The sequence below is a fragment of the Olea europaea genome, chromosome 4, assembly GCF_002742605.1.
Source record: "Olea europaea var. sylvestris chromosome 4, O_europaea_v1, whole genome shotgun sequence".
Lineage (NCBI taxonomy): Eukaryota > Viridiplantae > Streptophyta > Magnoliopsida > Lamiales > Oleaceae > Olea > Olea europaea.
In genome coordinates, this window is record NC_036240.1 from 17190240 (window position 1) to 17211722 (window position 21483).

At 32.3% G+C, this 21483-nt stretch overlaps 1 protein-coding gene across 3 annotated transcripts; it reads left to right on the forward strand.

Moving 5' to 3' along the window:
• Positions 1-18760: 18760 nt before the first annotated feature.
• LOC111393838 (transcription termination factor MTERF6, chloroplastic/mitochondrial-like) lies at positions 18761-21054 on the forward strand. Of its 3 annotated transcripts, XR_002702501.1 has the most exons (3): positions 18761-20029; positions 20116-20265; positions 20495-21054. XR_002702501.1 is itself a non-coding variant. In XM_023019555.1 (2 exons), the coding sequence occupies exons 1-2, from the start codon at positions 18929-18931 to the stop codon at positions 20140-20142; spliced, it is 1128 nt and encodes a 375-aa protein (XP_022875323.1). In that variant the 5' UTR covers positions 18761-18928; the 3' UTR covers positions 20143-20358. The 3 variants fall into 3 exon arrangements, 2 of the variants coding, with proteins under 2 accessions (XP_022875323.1, XP_022875324.1); XM_023019555.1 differs by lacking the exon at positions 20495-21054 and having other exon boundaries at positions 20116-20358; XM_023019556.1 differs by lacking the exons at positions 20116-20265; positions 20495-21054 and having other exon boundaries at positions 18761-19753; positions 19864-19943.
• Positions 21055-21483: the final 429 nt, after the last annotated feature.

Sequence of the window (21483 nt, forward strand, 5' to 3'; positions counted from 1 at the left end):
AACCCTTTGAGCTATTTTCATAAAGATTTAATGCAATTTGTCAAGTTTTAATTTCCATAAAGATATAGTAGGTTAAACCAATTGATTAAGACTAATTTCATTTGAGAAAAGTAATTAGTTAAAATAGAAAAGTCGGGTCTAACATATATTAATCAGTATTTTGTTAAATTGCTTGTTGAGAAATTAATTAGGCGATGGTTAAGTGAAATCGTGAATTCCGACTACCAATTTTTTAAAATTTTCTATTTTTTTAGAGTTTTAGTTATTTTTATTAGTTTCAAAATCATAATTTATTATGTGTTTCATTGGAAGAATTAAATTGACTAGAGTTATGTAATTAACAATAAATATTCATCGAGGGATCGACAACTCAAACTCACGAATTCACCTTATTACTTGAATGCGACTCTTGAACTTGCATTAAAGGAAAACAACGTCTATTCTTGTTTGAAGTGACAAATGACTCGTTACATTTTTGCAATCATTATATTATAACTTTAGTACTATTGGAACGATCCTAAAGTCATTATGTTGTTTTTTCATGATGTTGTTGCCTCTTTTTTTTTTTCTATTGAAACTACATTAAAGTCATTTTATGTTGCAGTGGTTATTGCTTTAATCTTTGTAGAGAGAAATTCTGTTTATGCCAGAGTCATTATGCTTGTAGAGGAACGACTTCAATATCATTTTTAACTTATAGAAACCATTTTCTTTTTCTGCAAATAAACGACCGTCATATTATTTTCTTCTTCTTTTTCAAGAATGAATATATCGTGATAGTTGTATTCGTTGTAAAAACGAGATCAATTCATTTACCTTTTCATTCAAGCCATTTTTTTCTTAGCTGTTCGAGTTGATCAACCCACTTGCTTACCTTTCCCGATCCTCCTAAGTACGTCGAAGGAATATTGAGTAGTTGTGGATAATTGAATCGTCATTTTGAGTCAAAATGAGATAAGTATAGTTAAGCATGAATAGAAACAACATCAATATCGTTATAGTTTTGTTATGGAGTGTAACAAATTTTTGTACTATAATGAATCTATTGTCATTATTTAGTTCGACGATTGTTTTGTGCTTAGTCAACACTAAGCATTATTATTAGGTGCTAGCATTACTCCCTAGTGAGATCCGTCGATTTGGCTTGGGGGACGGTCTCATATCGACCTCCTTTGAAGTTCTCAGAGTTGTCTATTACCTTTGAAGTTCTTTAGTAGAAAGAAAGTATCTTCGTTCGTGCTTTCTTCATCATCCAAGTGGGATCAACCTACTTGATAACCTTTCTTAGTCTTCAAAGATATGTTAGAGGCATGCAAGTGGCTGGGGATGATCGAATTAGTGCTTTGAGCTAGAACAAGATAAGTGTTGTTGTTTATAAACAGAATTGCCATCACTGTCATATTAGTTGTGTTTTGAACTGGAATAACATCAATATCGAAAAATTTGTACTAGAATGAACCCAATATCATTATGTTAGTTTGACTATCATTTTGCACTTCGATCAACTCAAAGCATCATTACTGGAAGCAAACATTACTTCAAAGTGAGTAATGCTAGCACCTTCGAAGTTACTAAAGTTGTCTACCACCTTCGAAGTTTTTCAGTGGAAAGAAAGTATATGTGTTCACCATTTCTTTACCTCCGAGTGGGATAAACCTGCATGATACTTTTTATGGTCTTCTTAGTTATGTCAAAGGCATGCCAAATGACCATGGATAGTCAAATCGACATTATGAGCCAGAATGAGATAAGTGTCATTACTTATTAACAAAACGAGATCGCCATCATTATAGTTGTATTTTGGACCAGAACAACATCATGTCAACTAATTTTGTACTGGAATTTGACTATTGTTTTACACTCTGATCGACTTGAAGCATCATTACCGGGCACAAGCATGACTCCAACTCAAGACTCATTGATTCGACTTGGGGTTGATGCCTTATCAACCACCTTCGAAGTTCTCCAATGGAGATAAAGTATCTTTATTCATTATTTCCTTATCGTTAAGTGAGATCAACCTACTTGATAAACTTTTCTGGTCTTTCAAGTTATGTCAGAGACATGTTTGGTGATAGTCGATAGTTGAATCAATGTTTTGAGCTAAAAAGAGATAAGTGTAATTACCTTTGAACAAAAATGACATCACTATCATTATAGTTGTGTTTGGAACAAGAGCAACATCAATGTCAAAAAATTTGTACTATAACAAACGCAATGTCGATTAGTTGTTGTCGTTATGTTAATGACTATCGTTTCGAGCTCAATTGACTTGGAGCATTGTTACCAAGGGCGAGCATTAATCCCAAGTGAGATTCGTTGATGTGGCTTTAGGGGGTCAATCCCATATCAACCACATTCGAAGTTCCTAGAGTTTTCCAACATCTTCAAAAGTTTGTAAATTGGTCCTACAGTTAATTGCGATATGTCCACATTCTTTTTTCATATTTGATCCCTATTAAGCTTCCATTAATCATTTTTTTGGGCAAAACAACATCAATATCGTTACTATTGTTTGGAACAACTTCTATTTAGATATGTGAAGTAGTAATTTTTTATCATTACGGGTTCAATATCACTATTTTTATCATAACGAAATATTGATACATGAGATATAAATCATTTTTGGGCATTCAATATCATTATTTTTTATTTGGAACGGCTTTACCAATGATATGTAAAGCAATATAAATTTTATCATAATGGCAATGTCATTATTTTTCTCATAACGACTTCAATGCCATTATATCAAATTGATACATGTGATACCAGTCATTTCTACCATGAACGATCCAGTGTAGTTATAGTTGTGCATAATGACTTCAATGTCATTATTGGTTCACATAAAATGACAAGATTCAATATAAAAATATGTCAAACTCGTTTCTTCCTACTTTCATGTAAACATTGTAGATCACACATATTACTCCACTTCAATACTTCATTAAAATAAATAACATTTGTAGAACTAAAACCAAACAAGATGTTAGAAATGATCGAGCCAATTACAACTACATAATTAATTATTAATCTTGATGATCAGTAAACATCAAAATTATACAAGTGACAGTCTAAGGCTCAAAGTGTCATGTTAGCAACTCCACAACCATTTTTTCCTTCTACATCAATATATAATCCAGGTGAATTGCATTTACATCCATCTTTGCTTGTAGAAATTATATGTGTTTTAATGTGAGTATCCGCAGTCGATCTACAAATTCGTTGTACATTTCGTTAATTCTCACAAACAAATAATGAAATACCTAACATGTATAGTAGTAGTCAACCTTACCCTTTTCTATTGAGGAACATCTTTCACCTTAATAAATTTGAACTACTTCGTGTTATATTTGTCATAATACTTCACATGCAATTTCATCAGCAAAGGTATAACCTCCTAGAGGGATATCAAAGAAGTTTCTAAATTTGTAATGCGAACATGAAACATACCAAAAAATACTATTCATACCATTTGTAAATAAAGTCAAAATGGAAGAAAAATCTCAATTTTGTGTACTATATATAGCAACCAAAAAAAGCAACAAAAATTGCATAAAAAATTACCAAAAAAAAAAAAAAAACACATTATAAAGCCATGGGTTTTGGTCTACAATAGAGAGCACACACTAGAAAATGCAAAGAGTATGTTTACCTTTCAGGACAGTTGCTATTGGGCCCAAAGCGAGGGCTATAATTACAATCGATGAAGCACCTTCTTGTATAATCAACTACAAAAAGAAGAAGTGCACCTTTCACTTGCATATGGTGTAGATGGAGTTGATTAACAAAAATTAGAGCACTGAGGTTTCAAAATTTGGAACAAACAATGAATAATAGTGAAAGAGGGAGGATACGATTTGTAGAAAAGTTCATGTTGAATAAAACAGAAGTGTCTTATGGTTTTAAGGGGAAATTAGTTGAGATAGGCATTTTTCAATATCATATTGTTCAAAAGGCATTTGACCAATTTCATAAAAATAAAAGAATTTTTAATTGTTTAAAACTCTCAAAAGTCCATTTTCCCTTCCTTTTAATAACCAAATGAAAGAATGATTTTATGTTTTCCCCTTTATTCACACTCATATAAACCCTTCTTCTTCCTCCAAATTCTCAATTACAAAATCAAATCTTCTTCTTCCTTCTTCAAGTTCCTAAACACTAATATTGAAGTCAAAAACAATATCTTCTCCTTCTTCTTCTTATTCTTCTGAGGCCGAAGAGTTTTAAAGTGAACAATTTTATCTATCAAGGGTTGAATTTGAAAACTAGCTTCTATATTTCCAAAAAAGCGAGTCGTTTACAGTTAGAAAAACAATGTAAGTTTTCAAACTACTAAGGAGTTCTCTGTATAATGTTCAAACTGTGTTCAATTTATCTGTGCATATTTTTCTTCTTCTCGTTAAATCCCTCTATTGAGTTTTTAAGTTTATTAATTTTTACTCTGTGTTGAAGATTAAATTTTTGATATAAAACAATTTGTGCATGCTTCATCATAACAAGCATTTTTGTTACCTACATGAATTCATATTCACTTATTTCAGTTAAGCTCATATGAGAGTTTCTACCTTGTATAAGTATATGCACATTAACAAATAACAGTCAAGCTTTAGGCTACTCAATCTAAACTTAGTGCCATAATCATTTTAAGGAGTCCTCAATTGTTTGAGTTGAATTTGAACAAATTCTTAATTAGCTAACTCCAAGTCAAACTTATGGACCATTACTTTGTATTTACATTCCAATGTATACATATATGTTCAAGAACTCAACAGAAAGAGAAATGAAATTTATAAATTACCCAGTGTGATAACAAATGGAAAATTGGACAAGGAAGCCCCCTCACCACTACCATTTTCAGTTATTGAATTATTTTTTCCATCAGCCCTGTTCAAACAATTCAAAATTTTATCTTTCCACAATTTTATTAGCACAAACTAAAGAAGACCCACATACAATTTAGACCTATTATTTGTGGCTTCGATTCAGGAACATGCTCTTATTTCATAGTAGCATTAATCTTGAAATTTTTGGAAAGTGAGCAAGAAATTGAATTGAAAAGTGGGTGCTTTTGGTTATACAACTTTTGAATAAAGTTGTTCTAATATTTGTACATGTTTTATAATTTGTAGTGCTATGAAAATGATTCAAGTTGACGCTGCAATTACAGCAAGATGTAGATTGTAAGTAGTACAAGATGTTTATGCAAGGATAGATAAAAATTAAAAAAAATAATAAAAAGCTCTGGGAGAGCTGCTTCGGATCTCTTCTTAGATTGAGGGATATAAGATTGGCTTCAAAGGTTGTATATCAATTATTATTCCAAAAGATTAAGACCAGCAAAAAAGAAGAAGTATGGTTTAAGATAGGAGACAAAAGAGCAAGATTTGGATTGGAAAATTTTGTTTTAGTAACAAGCTTAAATACGGATGATGATAACAACATAGATAAGACCTTGAGGATGAAGTGTCAGATTGTGAAAGAGTATTTTAGGAAAAGTACGGGGAAGATTACGAAGAGATATGCTTACAATGCATTTGTAAGTTGTAAGAAAAGAAATAGCGACAAGTTAGGATTGATTATAATCTTGGCATATGTTCTGAGGGCCACGGAGGAAAATGCCTACATAGATTTATGGTGGCTGGACTTGGTAGATAATCTAGACAGGTTTGAGACATATCCATGGGAAAGTTTTCATTTGAATACACGATAAATGTATTTAAATGTGAAATGGGAGGTAAATTAAAAAGTTCGAATGTCAGAAGAGAATCACATTCTCGGTATTCGTTGCACGGCTTTCTCCTCGCTATAACAATATGAACAAACAATACATTTCACTTGTATTATATTTTATATATGAATTTATGATGTGAGATTATAATGTTTATTTTACAATAGATTTGGGCATTCTAAGCTATTCCAACTTTAGGAATAAAATTTGCTATGAAATATCTGGATATAATTCCAAGAATGGTCGCTTGGGAAATGTCGAAGAGGTTGGTGTTTGCTGCCATTGATAACGCGTCGAAATCAAAAGAGGTAAAATTGCCTTTTTTTGAATTTAATGGGGACAAATTGTGGAATTAGCATAGTGAATGACTAATGATTTACAAGATTTAATATTTGCAGTTGGAGGTTAATTCTACCTTAATTCCCAATGAAGCTAAACTCGATGAGGTCTGTTGGAAAGAGTTGACATCGATCGTGGAAGAAGATGAGAGTACTACACACCATTTCGAATGAGACGAGGTTAAGCATGATGCTAAGCCACATCATGCATTCTACCAACACTCTCCTAGAGCTTCTCAACTACCACCGATATCTCAAGTGATCAACATAGTGAATTTATTGAGAATGGAAATAGAAAAACTTGAGGGAAGACTATAAGTAGTTATATCAAATCAACTTGATCAGGTGAAGAAAATGGTTGACAAGTTGGTTGAATTGACTATGGTGATTCGATTCCATTCAATAACTATTGCATTTGATGGTGCCACTAGTAGCACAGCTTATGTACCAGAACATGAACTGAATCGTCATTTTTATGCATAATGATATAATTATTGTTGAACATGAGAAGAAACGATATCAATGTCATTATAGTTATTATTTAAACTGTAACGATTTAAAAACTCGTCAAATCTTTATTGAAACGATGTGGATGTCATTACGTTACTTTGTGGGTTCGAGATTATAGCGACATCATTGCCGTTTTATATGAAAAAAGGATATCTTTGTTGTTTTAGTTACAATTTTAATTGAAAATGGGTTCAAACTCGTCAAATTTGTAATGAAACGATATGGATGTCATTACGTTATTTTTGGGTTTGACATTACAATGACATCATCGTTGTTTTATATGAGAAGAAATGATATCTATGTCGTTTTAGTTACGATTTTGAACTAAAACGAGTTTCAACTCATCAAATTTGTATTAAAACGATATGGACGTTGTTACGTTATTTCATAATTTTGACACTACAATGATATCCGGGTCATTTTATATGAAAAGAAATGACATCTATATTGTTCTAGTTATGTTTTTAATAGAAACACATACAATATCGTTTCAAAAGAACGAAAATTAAATCTAAGACTTTATAGTTTATAGAAGGCCTAACTGAAAGGAAATTTTTATTTGAAAAGACTCACACGATGAAAGTGGAGGGATCTTGGTTGCAATTACTTTGAGGACTAAATTGAAGCAAAAGAAAAGGCCAGCCAAGCAGGCACCTAAGCCTTTAGAGCTAGCGCAAGCCTGGCCAGCTAATGAAAAGTATTGAGAGTAAGCTTTTCATAGCTGGCGCGCGCCTTAGCTCATGCTGGGCGCGCATCTATTGGTAAAATGACTTTTATGTTGTTATGTACATTTATAACGACTTCAATGTCGTTATGTAAATTAGTGAAGCGGTGTGAAATTGATACTGAAATGATATCTAAATAATTTTGTGCTTCAAGAACGGTTTCAATGTCGTTGTGTTAATCAGTACGATTTTCATACTGAAATGACATCTACATCGTTTTGTGTCACACGAACGATTTCATTGTTGTCATTCCAATGAGTGCATTTTCTTACTGGAACGACATTTATATCAATTGTAATGATATCAACGTCATTTACATTTAAAGTGGAAAAAATAAACCCGAAAACATAAAATGATTTTAGTTTCATTCCAATAGTAAAAAAGCGTTTTAATAGCACAATGACTACAAAATTTAATAAATCATCTTGAGCTTTGAATAAGTACAAAATTATAAATCTGCAAGTCATGACAATATTACAACCTTTAATTTCACTACCAGTTGATTGGCTCGTGCAAGTAGATCAAACATGACCAATTTCCTTACATTTACTGTACTTACGAGGCATACGTATCTCTCCGACTGATTTTTCCCTCTTTTTTAACATTCACCCACCCTTTCTTTATGCCAATGGTGGAAATACTTTTCTAACCATCATATGCATAAGAATTCACCATTTGATCTCATTTGGTAAAGGATATGCAAATACAGAATATGCTTGCTTCCAACAAATATTAATATAAAGTAGTTACATAGGTTATAGTCGTCATCTTCTTTAAACTTTACTACAGTAATTGCATCCGAGCATGAAAACTTGTCCAAATTAAATTTCCTACATATACAAGTCTTTTCATCCAAGTCCACAAACTGATGTTCTAAAATGTCACCAATCTAATAAATGTTTGGAGATCTTGATTTATCTCCAACCCATTTGATTTTTTATATTTCATACCCATTTGATTTTTTATATTTCATGCACATCTTCTTCTGTAAAAGTGGCATGAAGTGGGTCACATATTTTCTGCTTCAACATGGCTTTCATAAAACCACATTTGTAGTGTCTTTCGGATATATTGAATCAAACCAACTATGAAAAATTCTCGAGGACTCTTCAACAAACCATTTACAGATTTCACATTATTCGTAGTCTTAATGATATTGTAACATATCCCAGTAAAATATGCTCTAACTTAATAATAGAAATCTTCTTCTAATAGGTACACTTTGACACCCTTCTTTTTACTGTATAGAGATTCCATGTTGGACTCAAATTCTATTTAGTATAAGCCTCTGAAGCTACCCTAAATAAATTTGCAAGATCATTTCGTGGAAAATTTGTCTTCAGGTTCTTTTGTAGCTGATATGTGGAATTACCTGGATGAGCAAACTAAAAAAACATTTCTAATTCCATTTTTAATACATGCTGTACGTTCAGATATTATCACAAGCTCGTCTGTATCACTTGTTACTAATCGCTACTTCTAAAAGAACCAAATCCAAGATCATCAATAGTATGAATGGATGTCAACGTACTAGGATTTTGCATCTCCAAAACGTGATACACTTTAGAATAGCATACGATTATGCTAAACTCTCGACAAATGTCATTAATGATGTCTCTGGGTCTGTAAACTCGATTGACATTTTGATACTTAGGGACGATGTGGTTTCCAATTATCATATATGAAGCATGCCTATGGTCTCTGCAACGAATGATCATGGAGCAAGAGTGATAACCATTATACTTTCGAACTTTGAAAAATATGACTTCTACGATTTTGATTGCTCGCAAACGCTACTTGTAGTTTTCATCGATACAAACAATTGTATAAGAGCTCTTATTCAATTTCTCAACTATGTATTCAAAGTGACATTTCATAGCCAACAATTGCAATTTTGATGTTAGGTCATATTTTGATGTAAACAATTGGTTGACTTGCACATCTTCATTTTCCAAAATTCTTATTAATGTCTCACAGCGGAGCGAACTTGCATTTGCAGATACAATCCGATTATATTCAACATCATTATCATTCGCTACAGTTCGACTATAAGATTCATCCATGTGTAACTCCACATCATTGTCATCTGCTTCAGGAGAATTATTGTCACCATCTACTCTTCGAGGACTATCTTCATTTACATCAAAACCATTACAATCTACATATATTTCATCACCATTGTCATGGTTACCAACATCGTCCGTTCGAACATATTTCTCCTTGCTGTTCATATTCGCAATTTGTTCTCCACCCTTTACTAGTAATAACATTATTTATCACCAAAATCTTCTAAATTTCCAACACTTCATTCGAAAAGTGTTACACAAAGAAAAGTTTCTTTACAGATAGATAGAAACCACGTCACATTGTTGTCACAATCAATTATGGTCAGAACAGCTAGAGCTTTAGACATTATTGGAACAAGAGTTGAAATCCCCATTTTGTACAATCTTGTATTGACGTTCAACACCTCTTTAACTTTATCATACAATTCAATATAAAAAATAATTTTTCACAAGAAGAATGGGTGTTGTTTTTTCTTTGACATTCGCTGCATATTTTCATTTCGATGCACATTCAACTAGCTGCTCATATTCAAATGGATAATAAACTAATATCCATACCATATCTGTAATGTTCAGAACTATAATTCAATATAAAAATTTCATCAAATTTTGAACAATGTATAACATTGATAACTATATGTAAGTCATTATGGATTGTAGAAAATGATGTATAAGTCATTATGTATAGGAGAAAACCAAATGTATGTCTTACACTTGATCAATGAAAAGAATAGCCAAATATGCATTTGCCAACTTACATTTTACTCCAATTAATACAAATAACGGGTAGAGAAAAGGGTTAATAAGTAAAACCCATATCAAAACTCTAATTCAATATTAAAATGAATTCAAAATCATTGTTCACAAATGAACACTATAAATATATATAAAATAACATAAAGAAATTATTCAAAAAAATGAAGAAAGTAAGTAGCCCAAAAATTGAAAATTTAAAACACCATCTTCTTCTTCAAATGCCGAACAAGAATGTTGCAAAATTTTATTATACTCTTAACCAAATGAGTGCTCAAGAGAATGAGAATGTAGAGTGTATGGCTTCATTAAGTAGAGAAAATAATGATGAGAAAATGAAAAAGCGGTTGCAAGCATGTAGCGCCTATTTTTGTAGAACAAATGAAAGGTAGAATTTCAATAGGGTCCATTTGATTGTAAAAGTAAAAAAGGCAAACCAATTCGATGTAAGTTGGAAAGAAAAAAAAACCACCAAAACCATATGAATTTAATTTCCATGGAATTTGACAAAAACATGCTTTAAGTGTTTATAACTTGGAATTCGAACTCATTTTCCACTTTCGTATCAAGCAGCAAAAATAGAAAATGAATTCTTCGGATATGATATTTTTCATGGGATTCCTTTCAATCAAATGGACACTTAGTGTTAAATGGAAATTGAAATGAGAATTATGGCAATAATGTCAGTATGCAAGACATTTTAGCCATTTGCAAATTATATTTTCACTTTTTATATCTTTAGGTCTTCTTACTAAAAAACATAATTGGTGGACTTTTTAAACTAATATTTGGTTTGACCACATCCTTTAAATGAAGTCCCCTCATTTTAATGTTGGAAGATGAAGGAGAATAGTGAAGCAATGAAGACGTGAAAAAACAGAAGAAAATGGTTCAATTTGTTTTTACATTGAAATGTTAAAATAGTCTTTTTATATTTTTAAACTTTTTTTTTTATTTTGAATAATTATATTCGCACCATAATTTTTATTTCTTCCATCACATTTAGGTCTGGGCAAAAAAAATTGAAAAACTGACCAAACCAATCAGATCAAACTGACACAAGTCGGTTTGGGTTGGTTTGACGCAGGTAAATGTTTTGGTTTTATTTTCTTTTAAACAAAACCATGGTTGGTCGGTTCAATCATGGTTTAAAGTTTCAAACTGTTAGTTAACCAAACCAACACAACTCACTTATGTGTTCACCTTTTTTTTTAATTTAAGAAAAATAAAAATCAAAAGATAAACTCTAATATCAAAACTATATCTCGATTTTCCCCAATCTATGATGTTGCCGGTAAGTAATAGCATTGACAATTTTCTTTCACAAGCTATTATGTTATACTTAGCATTTTTTCTAAATTCAGGCTGTCAAATTAGATAATACATAAAAAAGAAATTAGGTTTTCTGCCAATCCATCTCTATTCACCTAATTTTATTTGTTAATTAATAGTTCTTATAATATAAAATTATTTTATTATTTTAGTTCTTGTAATTTAAGTGTGCCTAAAACTCAGACAATTTCTTTAAAAAAAAAATTAATTTTGACTAAAAGTCCAAACCAATTAACCAAATCGAACCAAATCAAACTAATTTAATTCGATTTAAGAGTTAGAGTGGATTGGTTTGATTTGAAATTTGCCCATACCAACTAATTTGATTTTGGTTTTTGGGTTAGAGTCGAAACCGATTCAAACCAAACCGAGCCCTTCATATTTTAATTGCACTTAAAGTTATTAAGCCCCCCTTTAATTTTGGTTATAATGGGAATTTTTTTTTTAAATGGATGATTGTAAAAGAATAAAATATTTTTTTATTTAAGTGTAATGTTTTTTTATTGAAAATTGTGTGGTTGAAAATATGAGAGAAAAAAATTAAGTTTAATTTGATGAGATGTAACTGGGGTTAATATTTGTTGTTCATAGCACTTACGTCCCTAACAATTTTTCGTATCATTCTTATTCTCAAACTTTTGCATTAACACATTTGTATTTGATAACAGTTTAATGTTCAAAAGTCTGTTAAATGGCAAAAAAAAATGGTTTTAGTATGAAATTGAGGTTTTAACCGATTCATAGGGTCTTATGTGAGAAAGAAGGGACACATGATCATGACCTGCTCCGCTTGTGGTGTGCGTGGACACAACAAAAGACACCATTTCTCTACACCTACCATCTCGGACGTGAGTTTGTTTCATTTCATTTCATATCTCAAATTCCCAAGAACTAATAACCGATACATTCTTGATTACAGGATATAGTTGGTACCCCATTGGTAGATGTAGAATCACAACCAACAAGCATATCCATCGCTGCAAATCATACCTCGACGAGCAGCGCTGCTTCGGACTTGGGTCAACAGGCATATAATGTGGATAATATGGTGAACAGCTTTGAAGAGATACAAGCTATTGAGTCATCACAGTTGCGGGCTGCTAGAGCGTACGGTCGACGATGTGCGAAGATGTCTGCATCTACATCTCGACGACCAAGTTAGCTGGAGGATGCTCGACTGGGAAAATTTTGTTAACCTGGGTGACAAAGGGTAGCTGTAGATAGACTATCAATTTTAACAAATGTTTTTGAATTTGTTACGCTCAACAAACATTGTCGAAATCTTTTGAGTCTGCATTTTGGAATATTTTGGTAGCTTTGTTTTGGCCTTGGCAATATCTTGTCGCATGTGTATTGAACTACCAATTCACCATCTATGAAATATTTTCTGCTTTAATTCATTTGTCTTACCACCTCTCGCATCCCAAAACTACATAAATTGCAAGAGGCAACCGCATCCAGATCAGTAAATATAGGCTCAACAAACACTTCGTAAAGCAAAGGTTGTTTCCAACATAATAATATTACCAATAATCCACAAAAACATTTCAAGACAACCACATTCTAGCTACCAACATTAATACTGGACCTGCAACAACTTCATGCAAACAACCAACATCAATACCGAACATACATCAACTACATTCAATATTCCAATGCTAATACAGCTCACAACAAAGAACATTCAACGTATTAGCACACCCACAACAACAGTAAGAAGAACCCAAAATTCAATCTTGTACAGCCTCATTCTTCTGCAAATTCTGCGATGTTCTTCTTCAACTCTATTTTTTGATCGTATCAGCCCATTTATCACTGCCTTGTACCTGTCACTCAGCTCCGTGTCAATCCAAACGAAGAAATTACATGCCTCTCGCGTTACATAGGATGGGCAACCAACAAACCGTTGGCTAGGATTCAATGTCGTCCAAGATATCTTCACACTGGATAAATGCCTACAATAACAGAACCTTCATGGCCCATTTGACCCAGAAAATTCTAACATTTATGGGTTGGTGGGGTCAGGGAGATAGATTGAGCAGTGAAATGGGGATGGGAGGATTTGGGGGAAATAATGGAGTTAGGGATTTGGGGGGGAAAACGCGCTATGAAATGGGGGAATGAATGGTCGTTTTGCATTTTAATTTTTTTTTTTTTTTGGAAATTAGGAAGGGACACGTTTTTGTTTGATGTGGAGCAATGCCATTATTTTACTGGTCGTCATTGGCCACGTCACGATTCCGTCTGTCGCGTCATCTAGGATAGTAACGATTTTTTCGATGATGTTGGATGGAGTGCAAACGGTGAAAGTTCGGTTAGCACTGCGAAGTAAATGAAAGTTCAATGAGCAGTCCGTGACCATAGTATAAGTTTAGTGATTTTTGAAACAATTAACTCAGATAATTCCTACCAATTCAATAATAAAGAAAACAAAAAAGGCCACCCATGAGTAAATATTTCATAGTAGCCTCATTAGACCATACATCTTTCTTGGTATATCAGATAATAGATAGGATCATAAACTAAAACATTCTGGAGCTTGTTTCAAGGTCAATCAATTCGATCCCCCGATTACATATTTTTAATAAATAAATGGAAAAAAAACATTTTTTTTCTCATTTTAAAGTATTGAAATAAAACATTTTGATATAAATTATCATAAAAAAACGTGACATAATAATTTATTGAAGGTTGAAAGACAAAATTTTCACAAAAAAAATTAAGGAGATAATTGCTAAAATAAGCAAAAGATGAGATACTTAACTCCAAGGATAAAGCTGTGTGTACATCAGCTTTACACCCCCTCACATGAAGGGGGGTCTATGAATATTTTATTACATGTAGACCCCCTCCATATGAGGAGGGTGTAAGGTTTTGTATAACTCTAATTAAAATGTGGTGTATTAAACAAAAATTGTGATGACAACATAACCACTTTTTTTATTTTCTTCAATCTGGTCGAAGGCCTCTTCTCCGAATATACATGGTGAGGGTGGCAATTTGAAGTAATCCGCCTACAAAATTGCTTAGGCAAAGAAAAAGAGGGCTCCATTCACTTCGGATTCGGAGAAGTACTTTCTGTGTCAATTCTCGAAACAGAAAGTTAGCCTATTTTGCTTGTTGGCCCAAATTCGCCTGAGCCCATCCATATAACTAAAATGGTGTGTTCTTACCACTCCCAAGAAACCTAAATCCTAAAAATATTTTAGTACTTTTTTCTTGAGAGAATCCAATCGTTTTACTGAATCATCGTCCAAGGTTCAACATATATGATTTATAGATGTAATCAGCAATACTTCAAGATAATGGCTATGTATTTATGCAAAAGTAACCCTTCATTTCTTTACAAATCCCATTTTTCTTTCTCATTTTCTCTCCTTTTTTCCTCTTCCTCGACCGAAAAGAAAGTGAAAAATGATCTTACAGTGTGTGATTTCTTGCTACGCAAACACCAATTTTCTCCTGAAACAGCTTCACAAGTTGCCTCTGTTTTAAACCGTATAAAGAATCCAGAAAAATCTGATTCAATATGATCATTCCTCAAGGAGAGTGGTTTTTCAAAGAGTCAGTTGGAGAAAGTCGTGAAAACTAAGCCTGGTTTGCTTGCTGCAAGTCTTGAGAATACCATCATGCCCAAATTCAAGATTTTCCAAGATTTGGGCTTTTCTGCCGAAGACATTGCTGAGATTATCTCAAGCGATCCAGCAAATTTGCATCGAAGTGCAGATAGTAGGGTCAGACCGTCATTATCGATTTTGAAAGATTATTGGGATCTAGTGCAGAGGCAACTAAGATTAGAGTTTGATGGATTTTAAAACTCCATATAAATTGATGTATCTTCAATTCAGATTTAAATATAATTTATTAAAATATAGTTGTCCCCAATCTAGATTTTTAAAAATATTTATAAATTTAGGTGTCCTCAACATAGATTTTAGTAGATAGTTTTGAAATTTAGATGTCCTCAATAACTAGTTGATTTTAAAAAATTTCATTAAGTAGATAGATTTTGAAGAATTTCAAGGTAAAAATATAAGTACAAAGAATCAGTAGCAATTTTAACCCAAAGCTAAAAATTTCACAACATTTCTCACCTCTCTCCATATTTGCCGCCCTCTCTCTCTCTCCTCCCCCCCATCTTTAACAAGATTTTTTTCTTCTTTCTATCTCACATTTCTCTACTGTGAAAAGATCGTGTATGCGAACTTTTCAATTGATGATAATTTATGAAAGATTACTATTTTTTGTTGAATATTGGGTGTGATTTTTTATTGAACTTATTTTTTCTTATTGAAACTATATATTGTTTACTATTTTATAGATGTGCTGGAAATTATCATGGTAACTTACGATTTCTAGTCTGCATACTGAAAAAATTTCGTCTTTCAAGTTCTGTACCCTATTCCTTTTTCTTGGGAAGAGCTGTGTGTTTTTTATATATACCTGCAAATCCTAGCCAAAACATGTGAGGATGGTATCCCACAATTTTTTTTTTGTATCTACATGGTCAATGAGAATTCTAGGGGTATGGAATTAATTGCCTTCTGGTCATGTATGTGTACATCTGTGTGTTTGTATCTCATAAGGTTTTGGCCTTTTGAACTAATTGATATTGATTACGACTTTGATTATTTAACACTACATATTTTTGTCCTCTCCCACTCCCGCATTTTGTTGAATATTGGGTGTGTTTTTTTATTGAAGCTCTATTATAATATTCAATGTTTAACAAACAATTGAACAAGGATTTGATCATTTTCTGTGATTTATTAACGTGCATATGTGTAAGAATGAGTCGTTAAAAAAGAAGTAAAAATTTGTGGCTTATGTTAAGCATATTTATAAATTTTACCCAGAATCTATAAAATCCATTGAAATCTATAAAATCCATGAAAATCTTTTAAAATCTACAAAATAGAAATCCATTCAAATCTTATAAAATCTATTAAATTCTACCAAATTTCACACAATCCATGAGAATTATAAATATTAAAAAATCTATTAAACTCTGAAATGGGGACACCCCCGTTGGAGAAGACTGTGGTACCTAATATTGAATTTTTAAAGAGTTGTGGTGTGGGCATGGAGCAGCTGCTGTGCCAGAATTCTTTCTGCCAGGCCTTTTACAGGCTGTGACTCAAAACATGGGGGTGGGGCCGGTGGGCATTTTTTTGGGCATTATTTTTCTAAGCTGGGGACCACCTCTTCACTCACCTGTAAAACATCTGATAGAAGATTGGCCTGGTAGAAGAGAATAACCCAATTTTCGAAGGTTTCTCATGTGTTATCCAGAAGATATGAAATTTTTTGTTAAATGGTTGATGAGATGGGGACTTGTAGAAGTTCCAAATTGCTTATTCATGCTGTTCGGGCTGTTGGTTCAATAAGCAATGAGAATTGGGAACTCAAATTAAGGCATTTGAAAAATTTAGAATTGAGATTGTAATTTGTACTTTATTTTTCTTTTCTTTTCTTTTCTTTTTTTATTTAAATAAGAAGGTATATTGGTCATTTTACGTTAAATATTGGTGAAAATGATATTTTTCGCAATGAAAAATGAAAATGCCAAAAAATAAAAGATCAAAGACCTTTACACAATAACATTGAAATGTATGTACGTTTTGTGCTAATTACCTTTTGCCCCAAACTCGAAGTGGTAACTCTATTTTGAATTTAATGGGTATGTTGTGTTTGGTTGAGCTGGACAATCCACTTGTGCATTTGGTGTGTGATTTAATAGCTTCCACTTAGACAGAATTATGGACGGTATCCACTCGGTGATTGATAGAATGTAATAGAATTAAGTTCAGGGCCAATGAGAAGCTTTCTAAAGTTGGATATTTAACTCCAATTAAGGAGGTAAAAATATAATTTTAATAAAAATTTAACAAATCTGTGAGAATGTATAAAATCCATAAAAATTTTCGAAATCGGAATTCATTCAAATTTTATGGATTATGGTAAATTCTATTAAATTCCGTAAAAATCATTAGAATATACATAAATCTGTTTAAATTCTGAGTACTAGCCCTTCGTCGGCCCCAGTTCGTCTTAGTGCTGTCAATGGATTGGATTTTGATCAGAATCCGATAAATTAACGAGAAATAGATTTAGGATCTCAATCCGATAATCCGATTGAGATCCGAATCCGATAATCCATTAATTAAATGATTCAAATATGGATATAGGTCAATCAAATCCAATAACAACCCAATCCGATTTGTTATAATAATATATTATATTTTTATATTATCGCATAATTTACAACACAGTTTTTTTCATTTTGAAAATTGTATTATACTTTACATGTAATTTTTAAATAATAAATAATAGTATATAATAGTATAATATGCAAATTTTGAAGGGATTTAATTTTTTTATTAATTAAAATAAGATTAAAATAATAATTAATTAATTAATTAATTAAACTTATTATAGTAATTTCCTTTATAACATAAAAACTAACAATTAATTAATCCAAAATAATTTACTTTGTTCAAATTGATATTGTTTATAATTATAATCTTATTGAGGCTGTGATTTTTTATGAAAATAATAAAGTAAAATAGTAAACAGTTAGAATTGATAAATGATTATAATTAGTATCCCACATTGAAAGATCACTAAATCATTCGAAGAGGAGATTTTTTTTTAAAAACTAAATATTCCACATTGAAATATCCTTAAGGGTGTGTTTGATTACATTTATTTTCTATGGAAAATATTGGTTTTCCATCCAAATTTTCACTTGGAGTGTTTGATTGCTATTTTTTTCCACGGAAAACATTTTCCAACTTTTGAAAATATGCCTAATTTTCCTTGTTTTTAAGGAAAATATTTTCCTTGGATAGAGGTGGTTTTTATTTTTCACAAAAGATGGAAAATATTTTCTTTTCTAGGTAATATTTTCCATGTCAATCAAACACACTCTAAAATATTTCAAGAGGAATCTCTTTTAAAAAAAAGCATCACTTGGATACAAAATTGATTTGAACCTTCTAATATAATAAATGAACCCATCAAGATGGTTCAAATATTTTTAAAATAAATAATTAATTAAAATCTGTTGTGGATATGATTTTTAATAAAAATAAATAAATAAGATTTTTATTTTTTTAAATTTTTTCAATTTCGAATCAGGTTATCGAATCGAATATCCGATAACATAGTTAATCGAATTTGGATTTAACATTATTATCTGATCAGATCGAGTCGGATAATTATTTTTAACGAATCGAATCGAATTTGAACAAATTCGATCCATATCTGATCCATTGAGAGTCCTAATTCGTGTGAGCCCATAACACACTAAGGGTTTGCGGTGGTGCGTTTTTCTTCCCACGCCCAAGAACCCTAGATCCTAAACGCACGAGAATTTTTTTCTTGAGAGAATCCAATTGTAGAAGCTTTACTGAATCATCGTCCAAGGTTCAACATATATGATTCATAGAGGTAATCCACAATACTTCAAAGATAATGGCTATGTATTTATGCAAAAGTAGCCCGTTATTCCCCTACAAATCCCATTTTTCTTTCTCACTTTCTCTCCTTTATTCCTCTTCCTCGACCGAAAAGAAAGTGAAAACTGATCTTACAGTGTATGATTTCCTACTACACAAACACCAATTTTCTCCTGAAACAGCTTCACAAGTTGCCTCTGTTTTAAACCGTATAAAGAATCCAGAAAAATCTGATTCAATATTATCATTCCTCAAGGAGAGTGGTTTTTCAAAGAGTCAATTGGAGAAAGTCGTGAAAACTAAGCCTGGTTTGCTTGCTGCAAGTCTTGAGAATACCATCATGCCTAAATTCAAGATTTTCCAAGATTTGGGCTTTTCTGCCGAAGACGTTGCTGAGATTATCTCAAGCGATCCGGCAAATTTGCATCGAAGTGCAGATAGTAGGGTCAGACCGTCATTATCAGTTTTGAAGAGATTATTGGGATCTAGTGCAGAGGTAACTAAGGTTTTAAAGATTTCTGGGTGGTACTTGAAAAAAGATTTGGAGAAGATTATGGTACCTAATATTGAATTTTTAAAGAGTTGTGGTGTAGGCATGGAGCAAATAATAAAGAAAATGTATAATTTTCCAAGGTTTCTCATGTGTAGTCCAGAAAATATGAAAATTTTTGTTAAAATGGTTGATGAGATGGGGACTTGTAGAAGTTCCAAATTGTTTATTCATGCTGTTCGGGTTGTTGGTTCAATGAGCAACGAGAATTGGGAACTCAAGTTAAGGCATTTTAGGAATTTGGGGTTTTCGGAAGATGATATTCTGAAAATGTTTCAAAAGGCTCCTCAGGTATTTTCTGTATCACAGAGGAAGATGAGTAAGGTAGTAGAGCTTTTACTTGCAACCGGGAAGTATGATCTTTCATGTATTGTTAACTGTCCAATATCATTGACTTGCAGTGTTGAAAAGAAGATTAAGCCCAGAATGCAAGTTTTAGGAGTTTTGGAGAGTAAGAATTTGATTGGAAAGTGGCCTCGTCTTTCAACTATTACTACAATCCCAGATAGCAAGTTTGTGAAGAAATTTGTTCAGCCTTATTTAAATGAAGTCGGAGAAATATATATGGTGAGTAGTGCTCTCAAAAGAAAAAGAATTGTGGAGTCAAAATGACTGTAGATGCCTATATATATCATACTATGTTTCAAACACAGGTGAAGTGGGAGGCTTGTGTACATTGACGGCCAAATTGTCATTAAATTTCTCTGGGGCATCTGGAAAACGATAATTGAATGGAATGGAGTCAAATTTATTTTGATGGTTGATGGTGTGAAGTCTTATGGAATCTGGTTAAAAATGAATTGGTACTTTTCCTATTCACATTTCCTTGTATCTATTTTGTATTCCTGGTTTTCAATAGATGGTTTCAAATGAATAAAGCCATCCTTATCGAGTAAGGTACCATCGCGTATATAATGCTATTATTAACAACTATCTGTATGGATACATTTTTTTTATTTATAGTCTTTACGCTTGTACAAATGCACATATAAGAATCTTCAGTGGACTTGAGAGCAAGAACTGTTCATGTAGGAGTTGATAGCTAAGTGGCATACCATGTTCTCATGTGATAGAAAGTTTTGCTTTCTTGGAAAATGGAGGCCCAACTGATGGACTATACAAAAAGCAGCTGACATTACAACATATTCATATATCATCTCTCCCATGAGAAGCCCTGAGTTGTGCAGTAATCCAGGCCAAGTTCCTCTAACACTACCCATCCAAACCAAGGCTGAGGCTAGAAGATCAAAGAGAGCTAGTATAAAGGGACCGTTGAACAGCAATATCGCACGGTAAGCCACATACAAGTAATACAAGCAAGTGTAGATTAAAAAGCAGCAGGTCACAACAAGAGAACCAGCACATATTCAGCTCAAAATGCCTAAATTAGTTTTGAGTTGTCCTTTGCGCTTTTTGACTTCCTACATTGATGGATATGGATGCAGGTGTTGATGCACTAAGTTAGAATTTGTTTTGTCAAAAAACATGTTAGGTAATTGTATTGATATGAAGTGCTTTATGATCACATGTGAAGTAGCATTTTTTAGATAACTGTTTACTAATGTTTACACATTTCAATAGATATGAATCTTGTCAAATACTCGCAATGGTAGGGAAATTGCATTCATCTTCTTCAGATGGTTTTTTACAGCAATTAGAGTGAAAATTGAAGCTTCACCAAGCTTCATTGACATAAACAGACCTCAATTAATTTAATCTAACATACCCAACATTACTTTACGACGTACAACAACATACCCAACATTACTTTACGACGTACAACAACATTACAAGAAGAAATTTCAAGGCCACATATACAAGATCTTGGTTGAAATAACTCCACTAACAAAAGTCAAAGCACTAGCAAGTTTTTCGCTTGTTCTTGGTATTCAATCATGAGCTTCATCCTAAAGTTCTTAACTTGTTCTTCACCTTTCAATCTTTAAGAAAATGAAACTCTTAATTTATAACTTGCTTATAAGAAATAAACATCTACCTTCAATTCTTTGAGTTGAGTATGA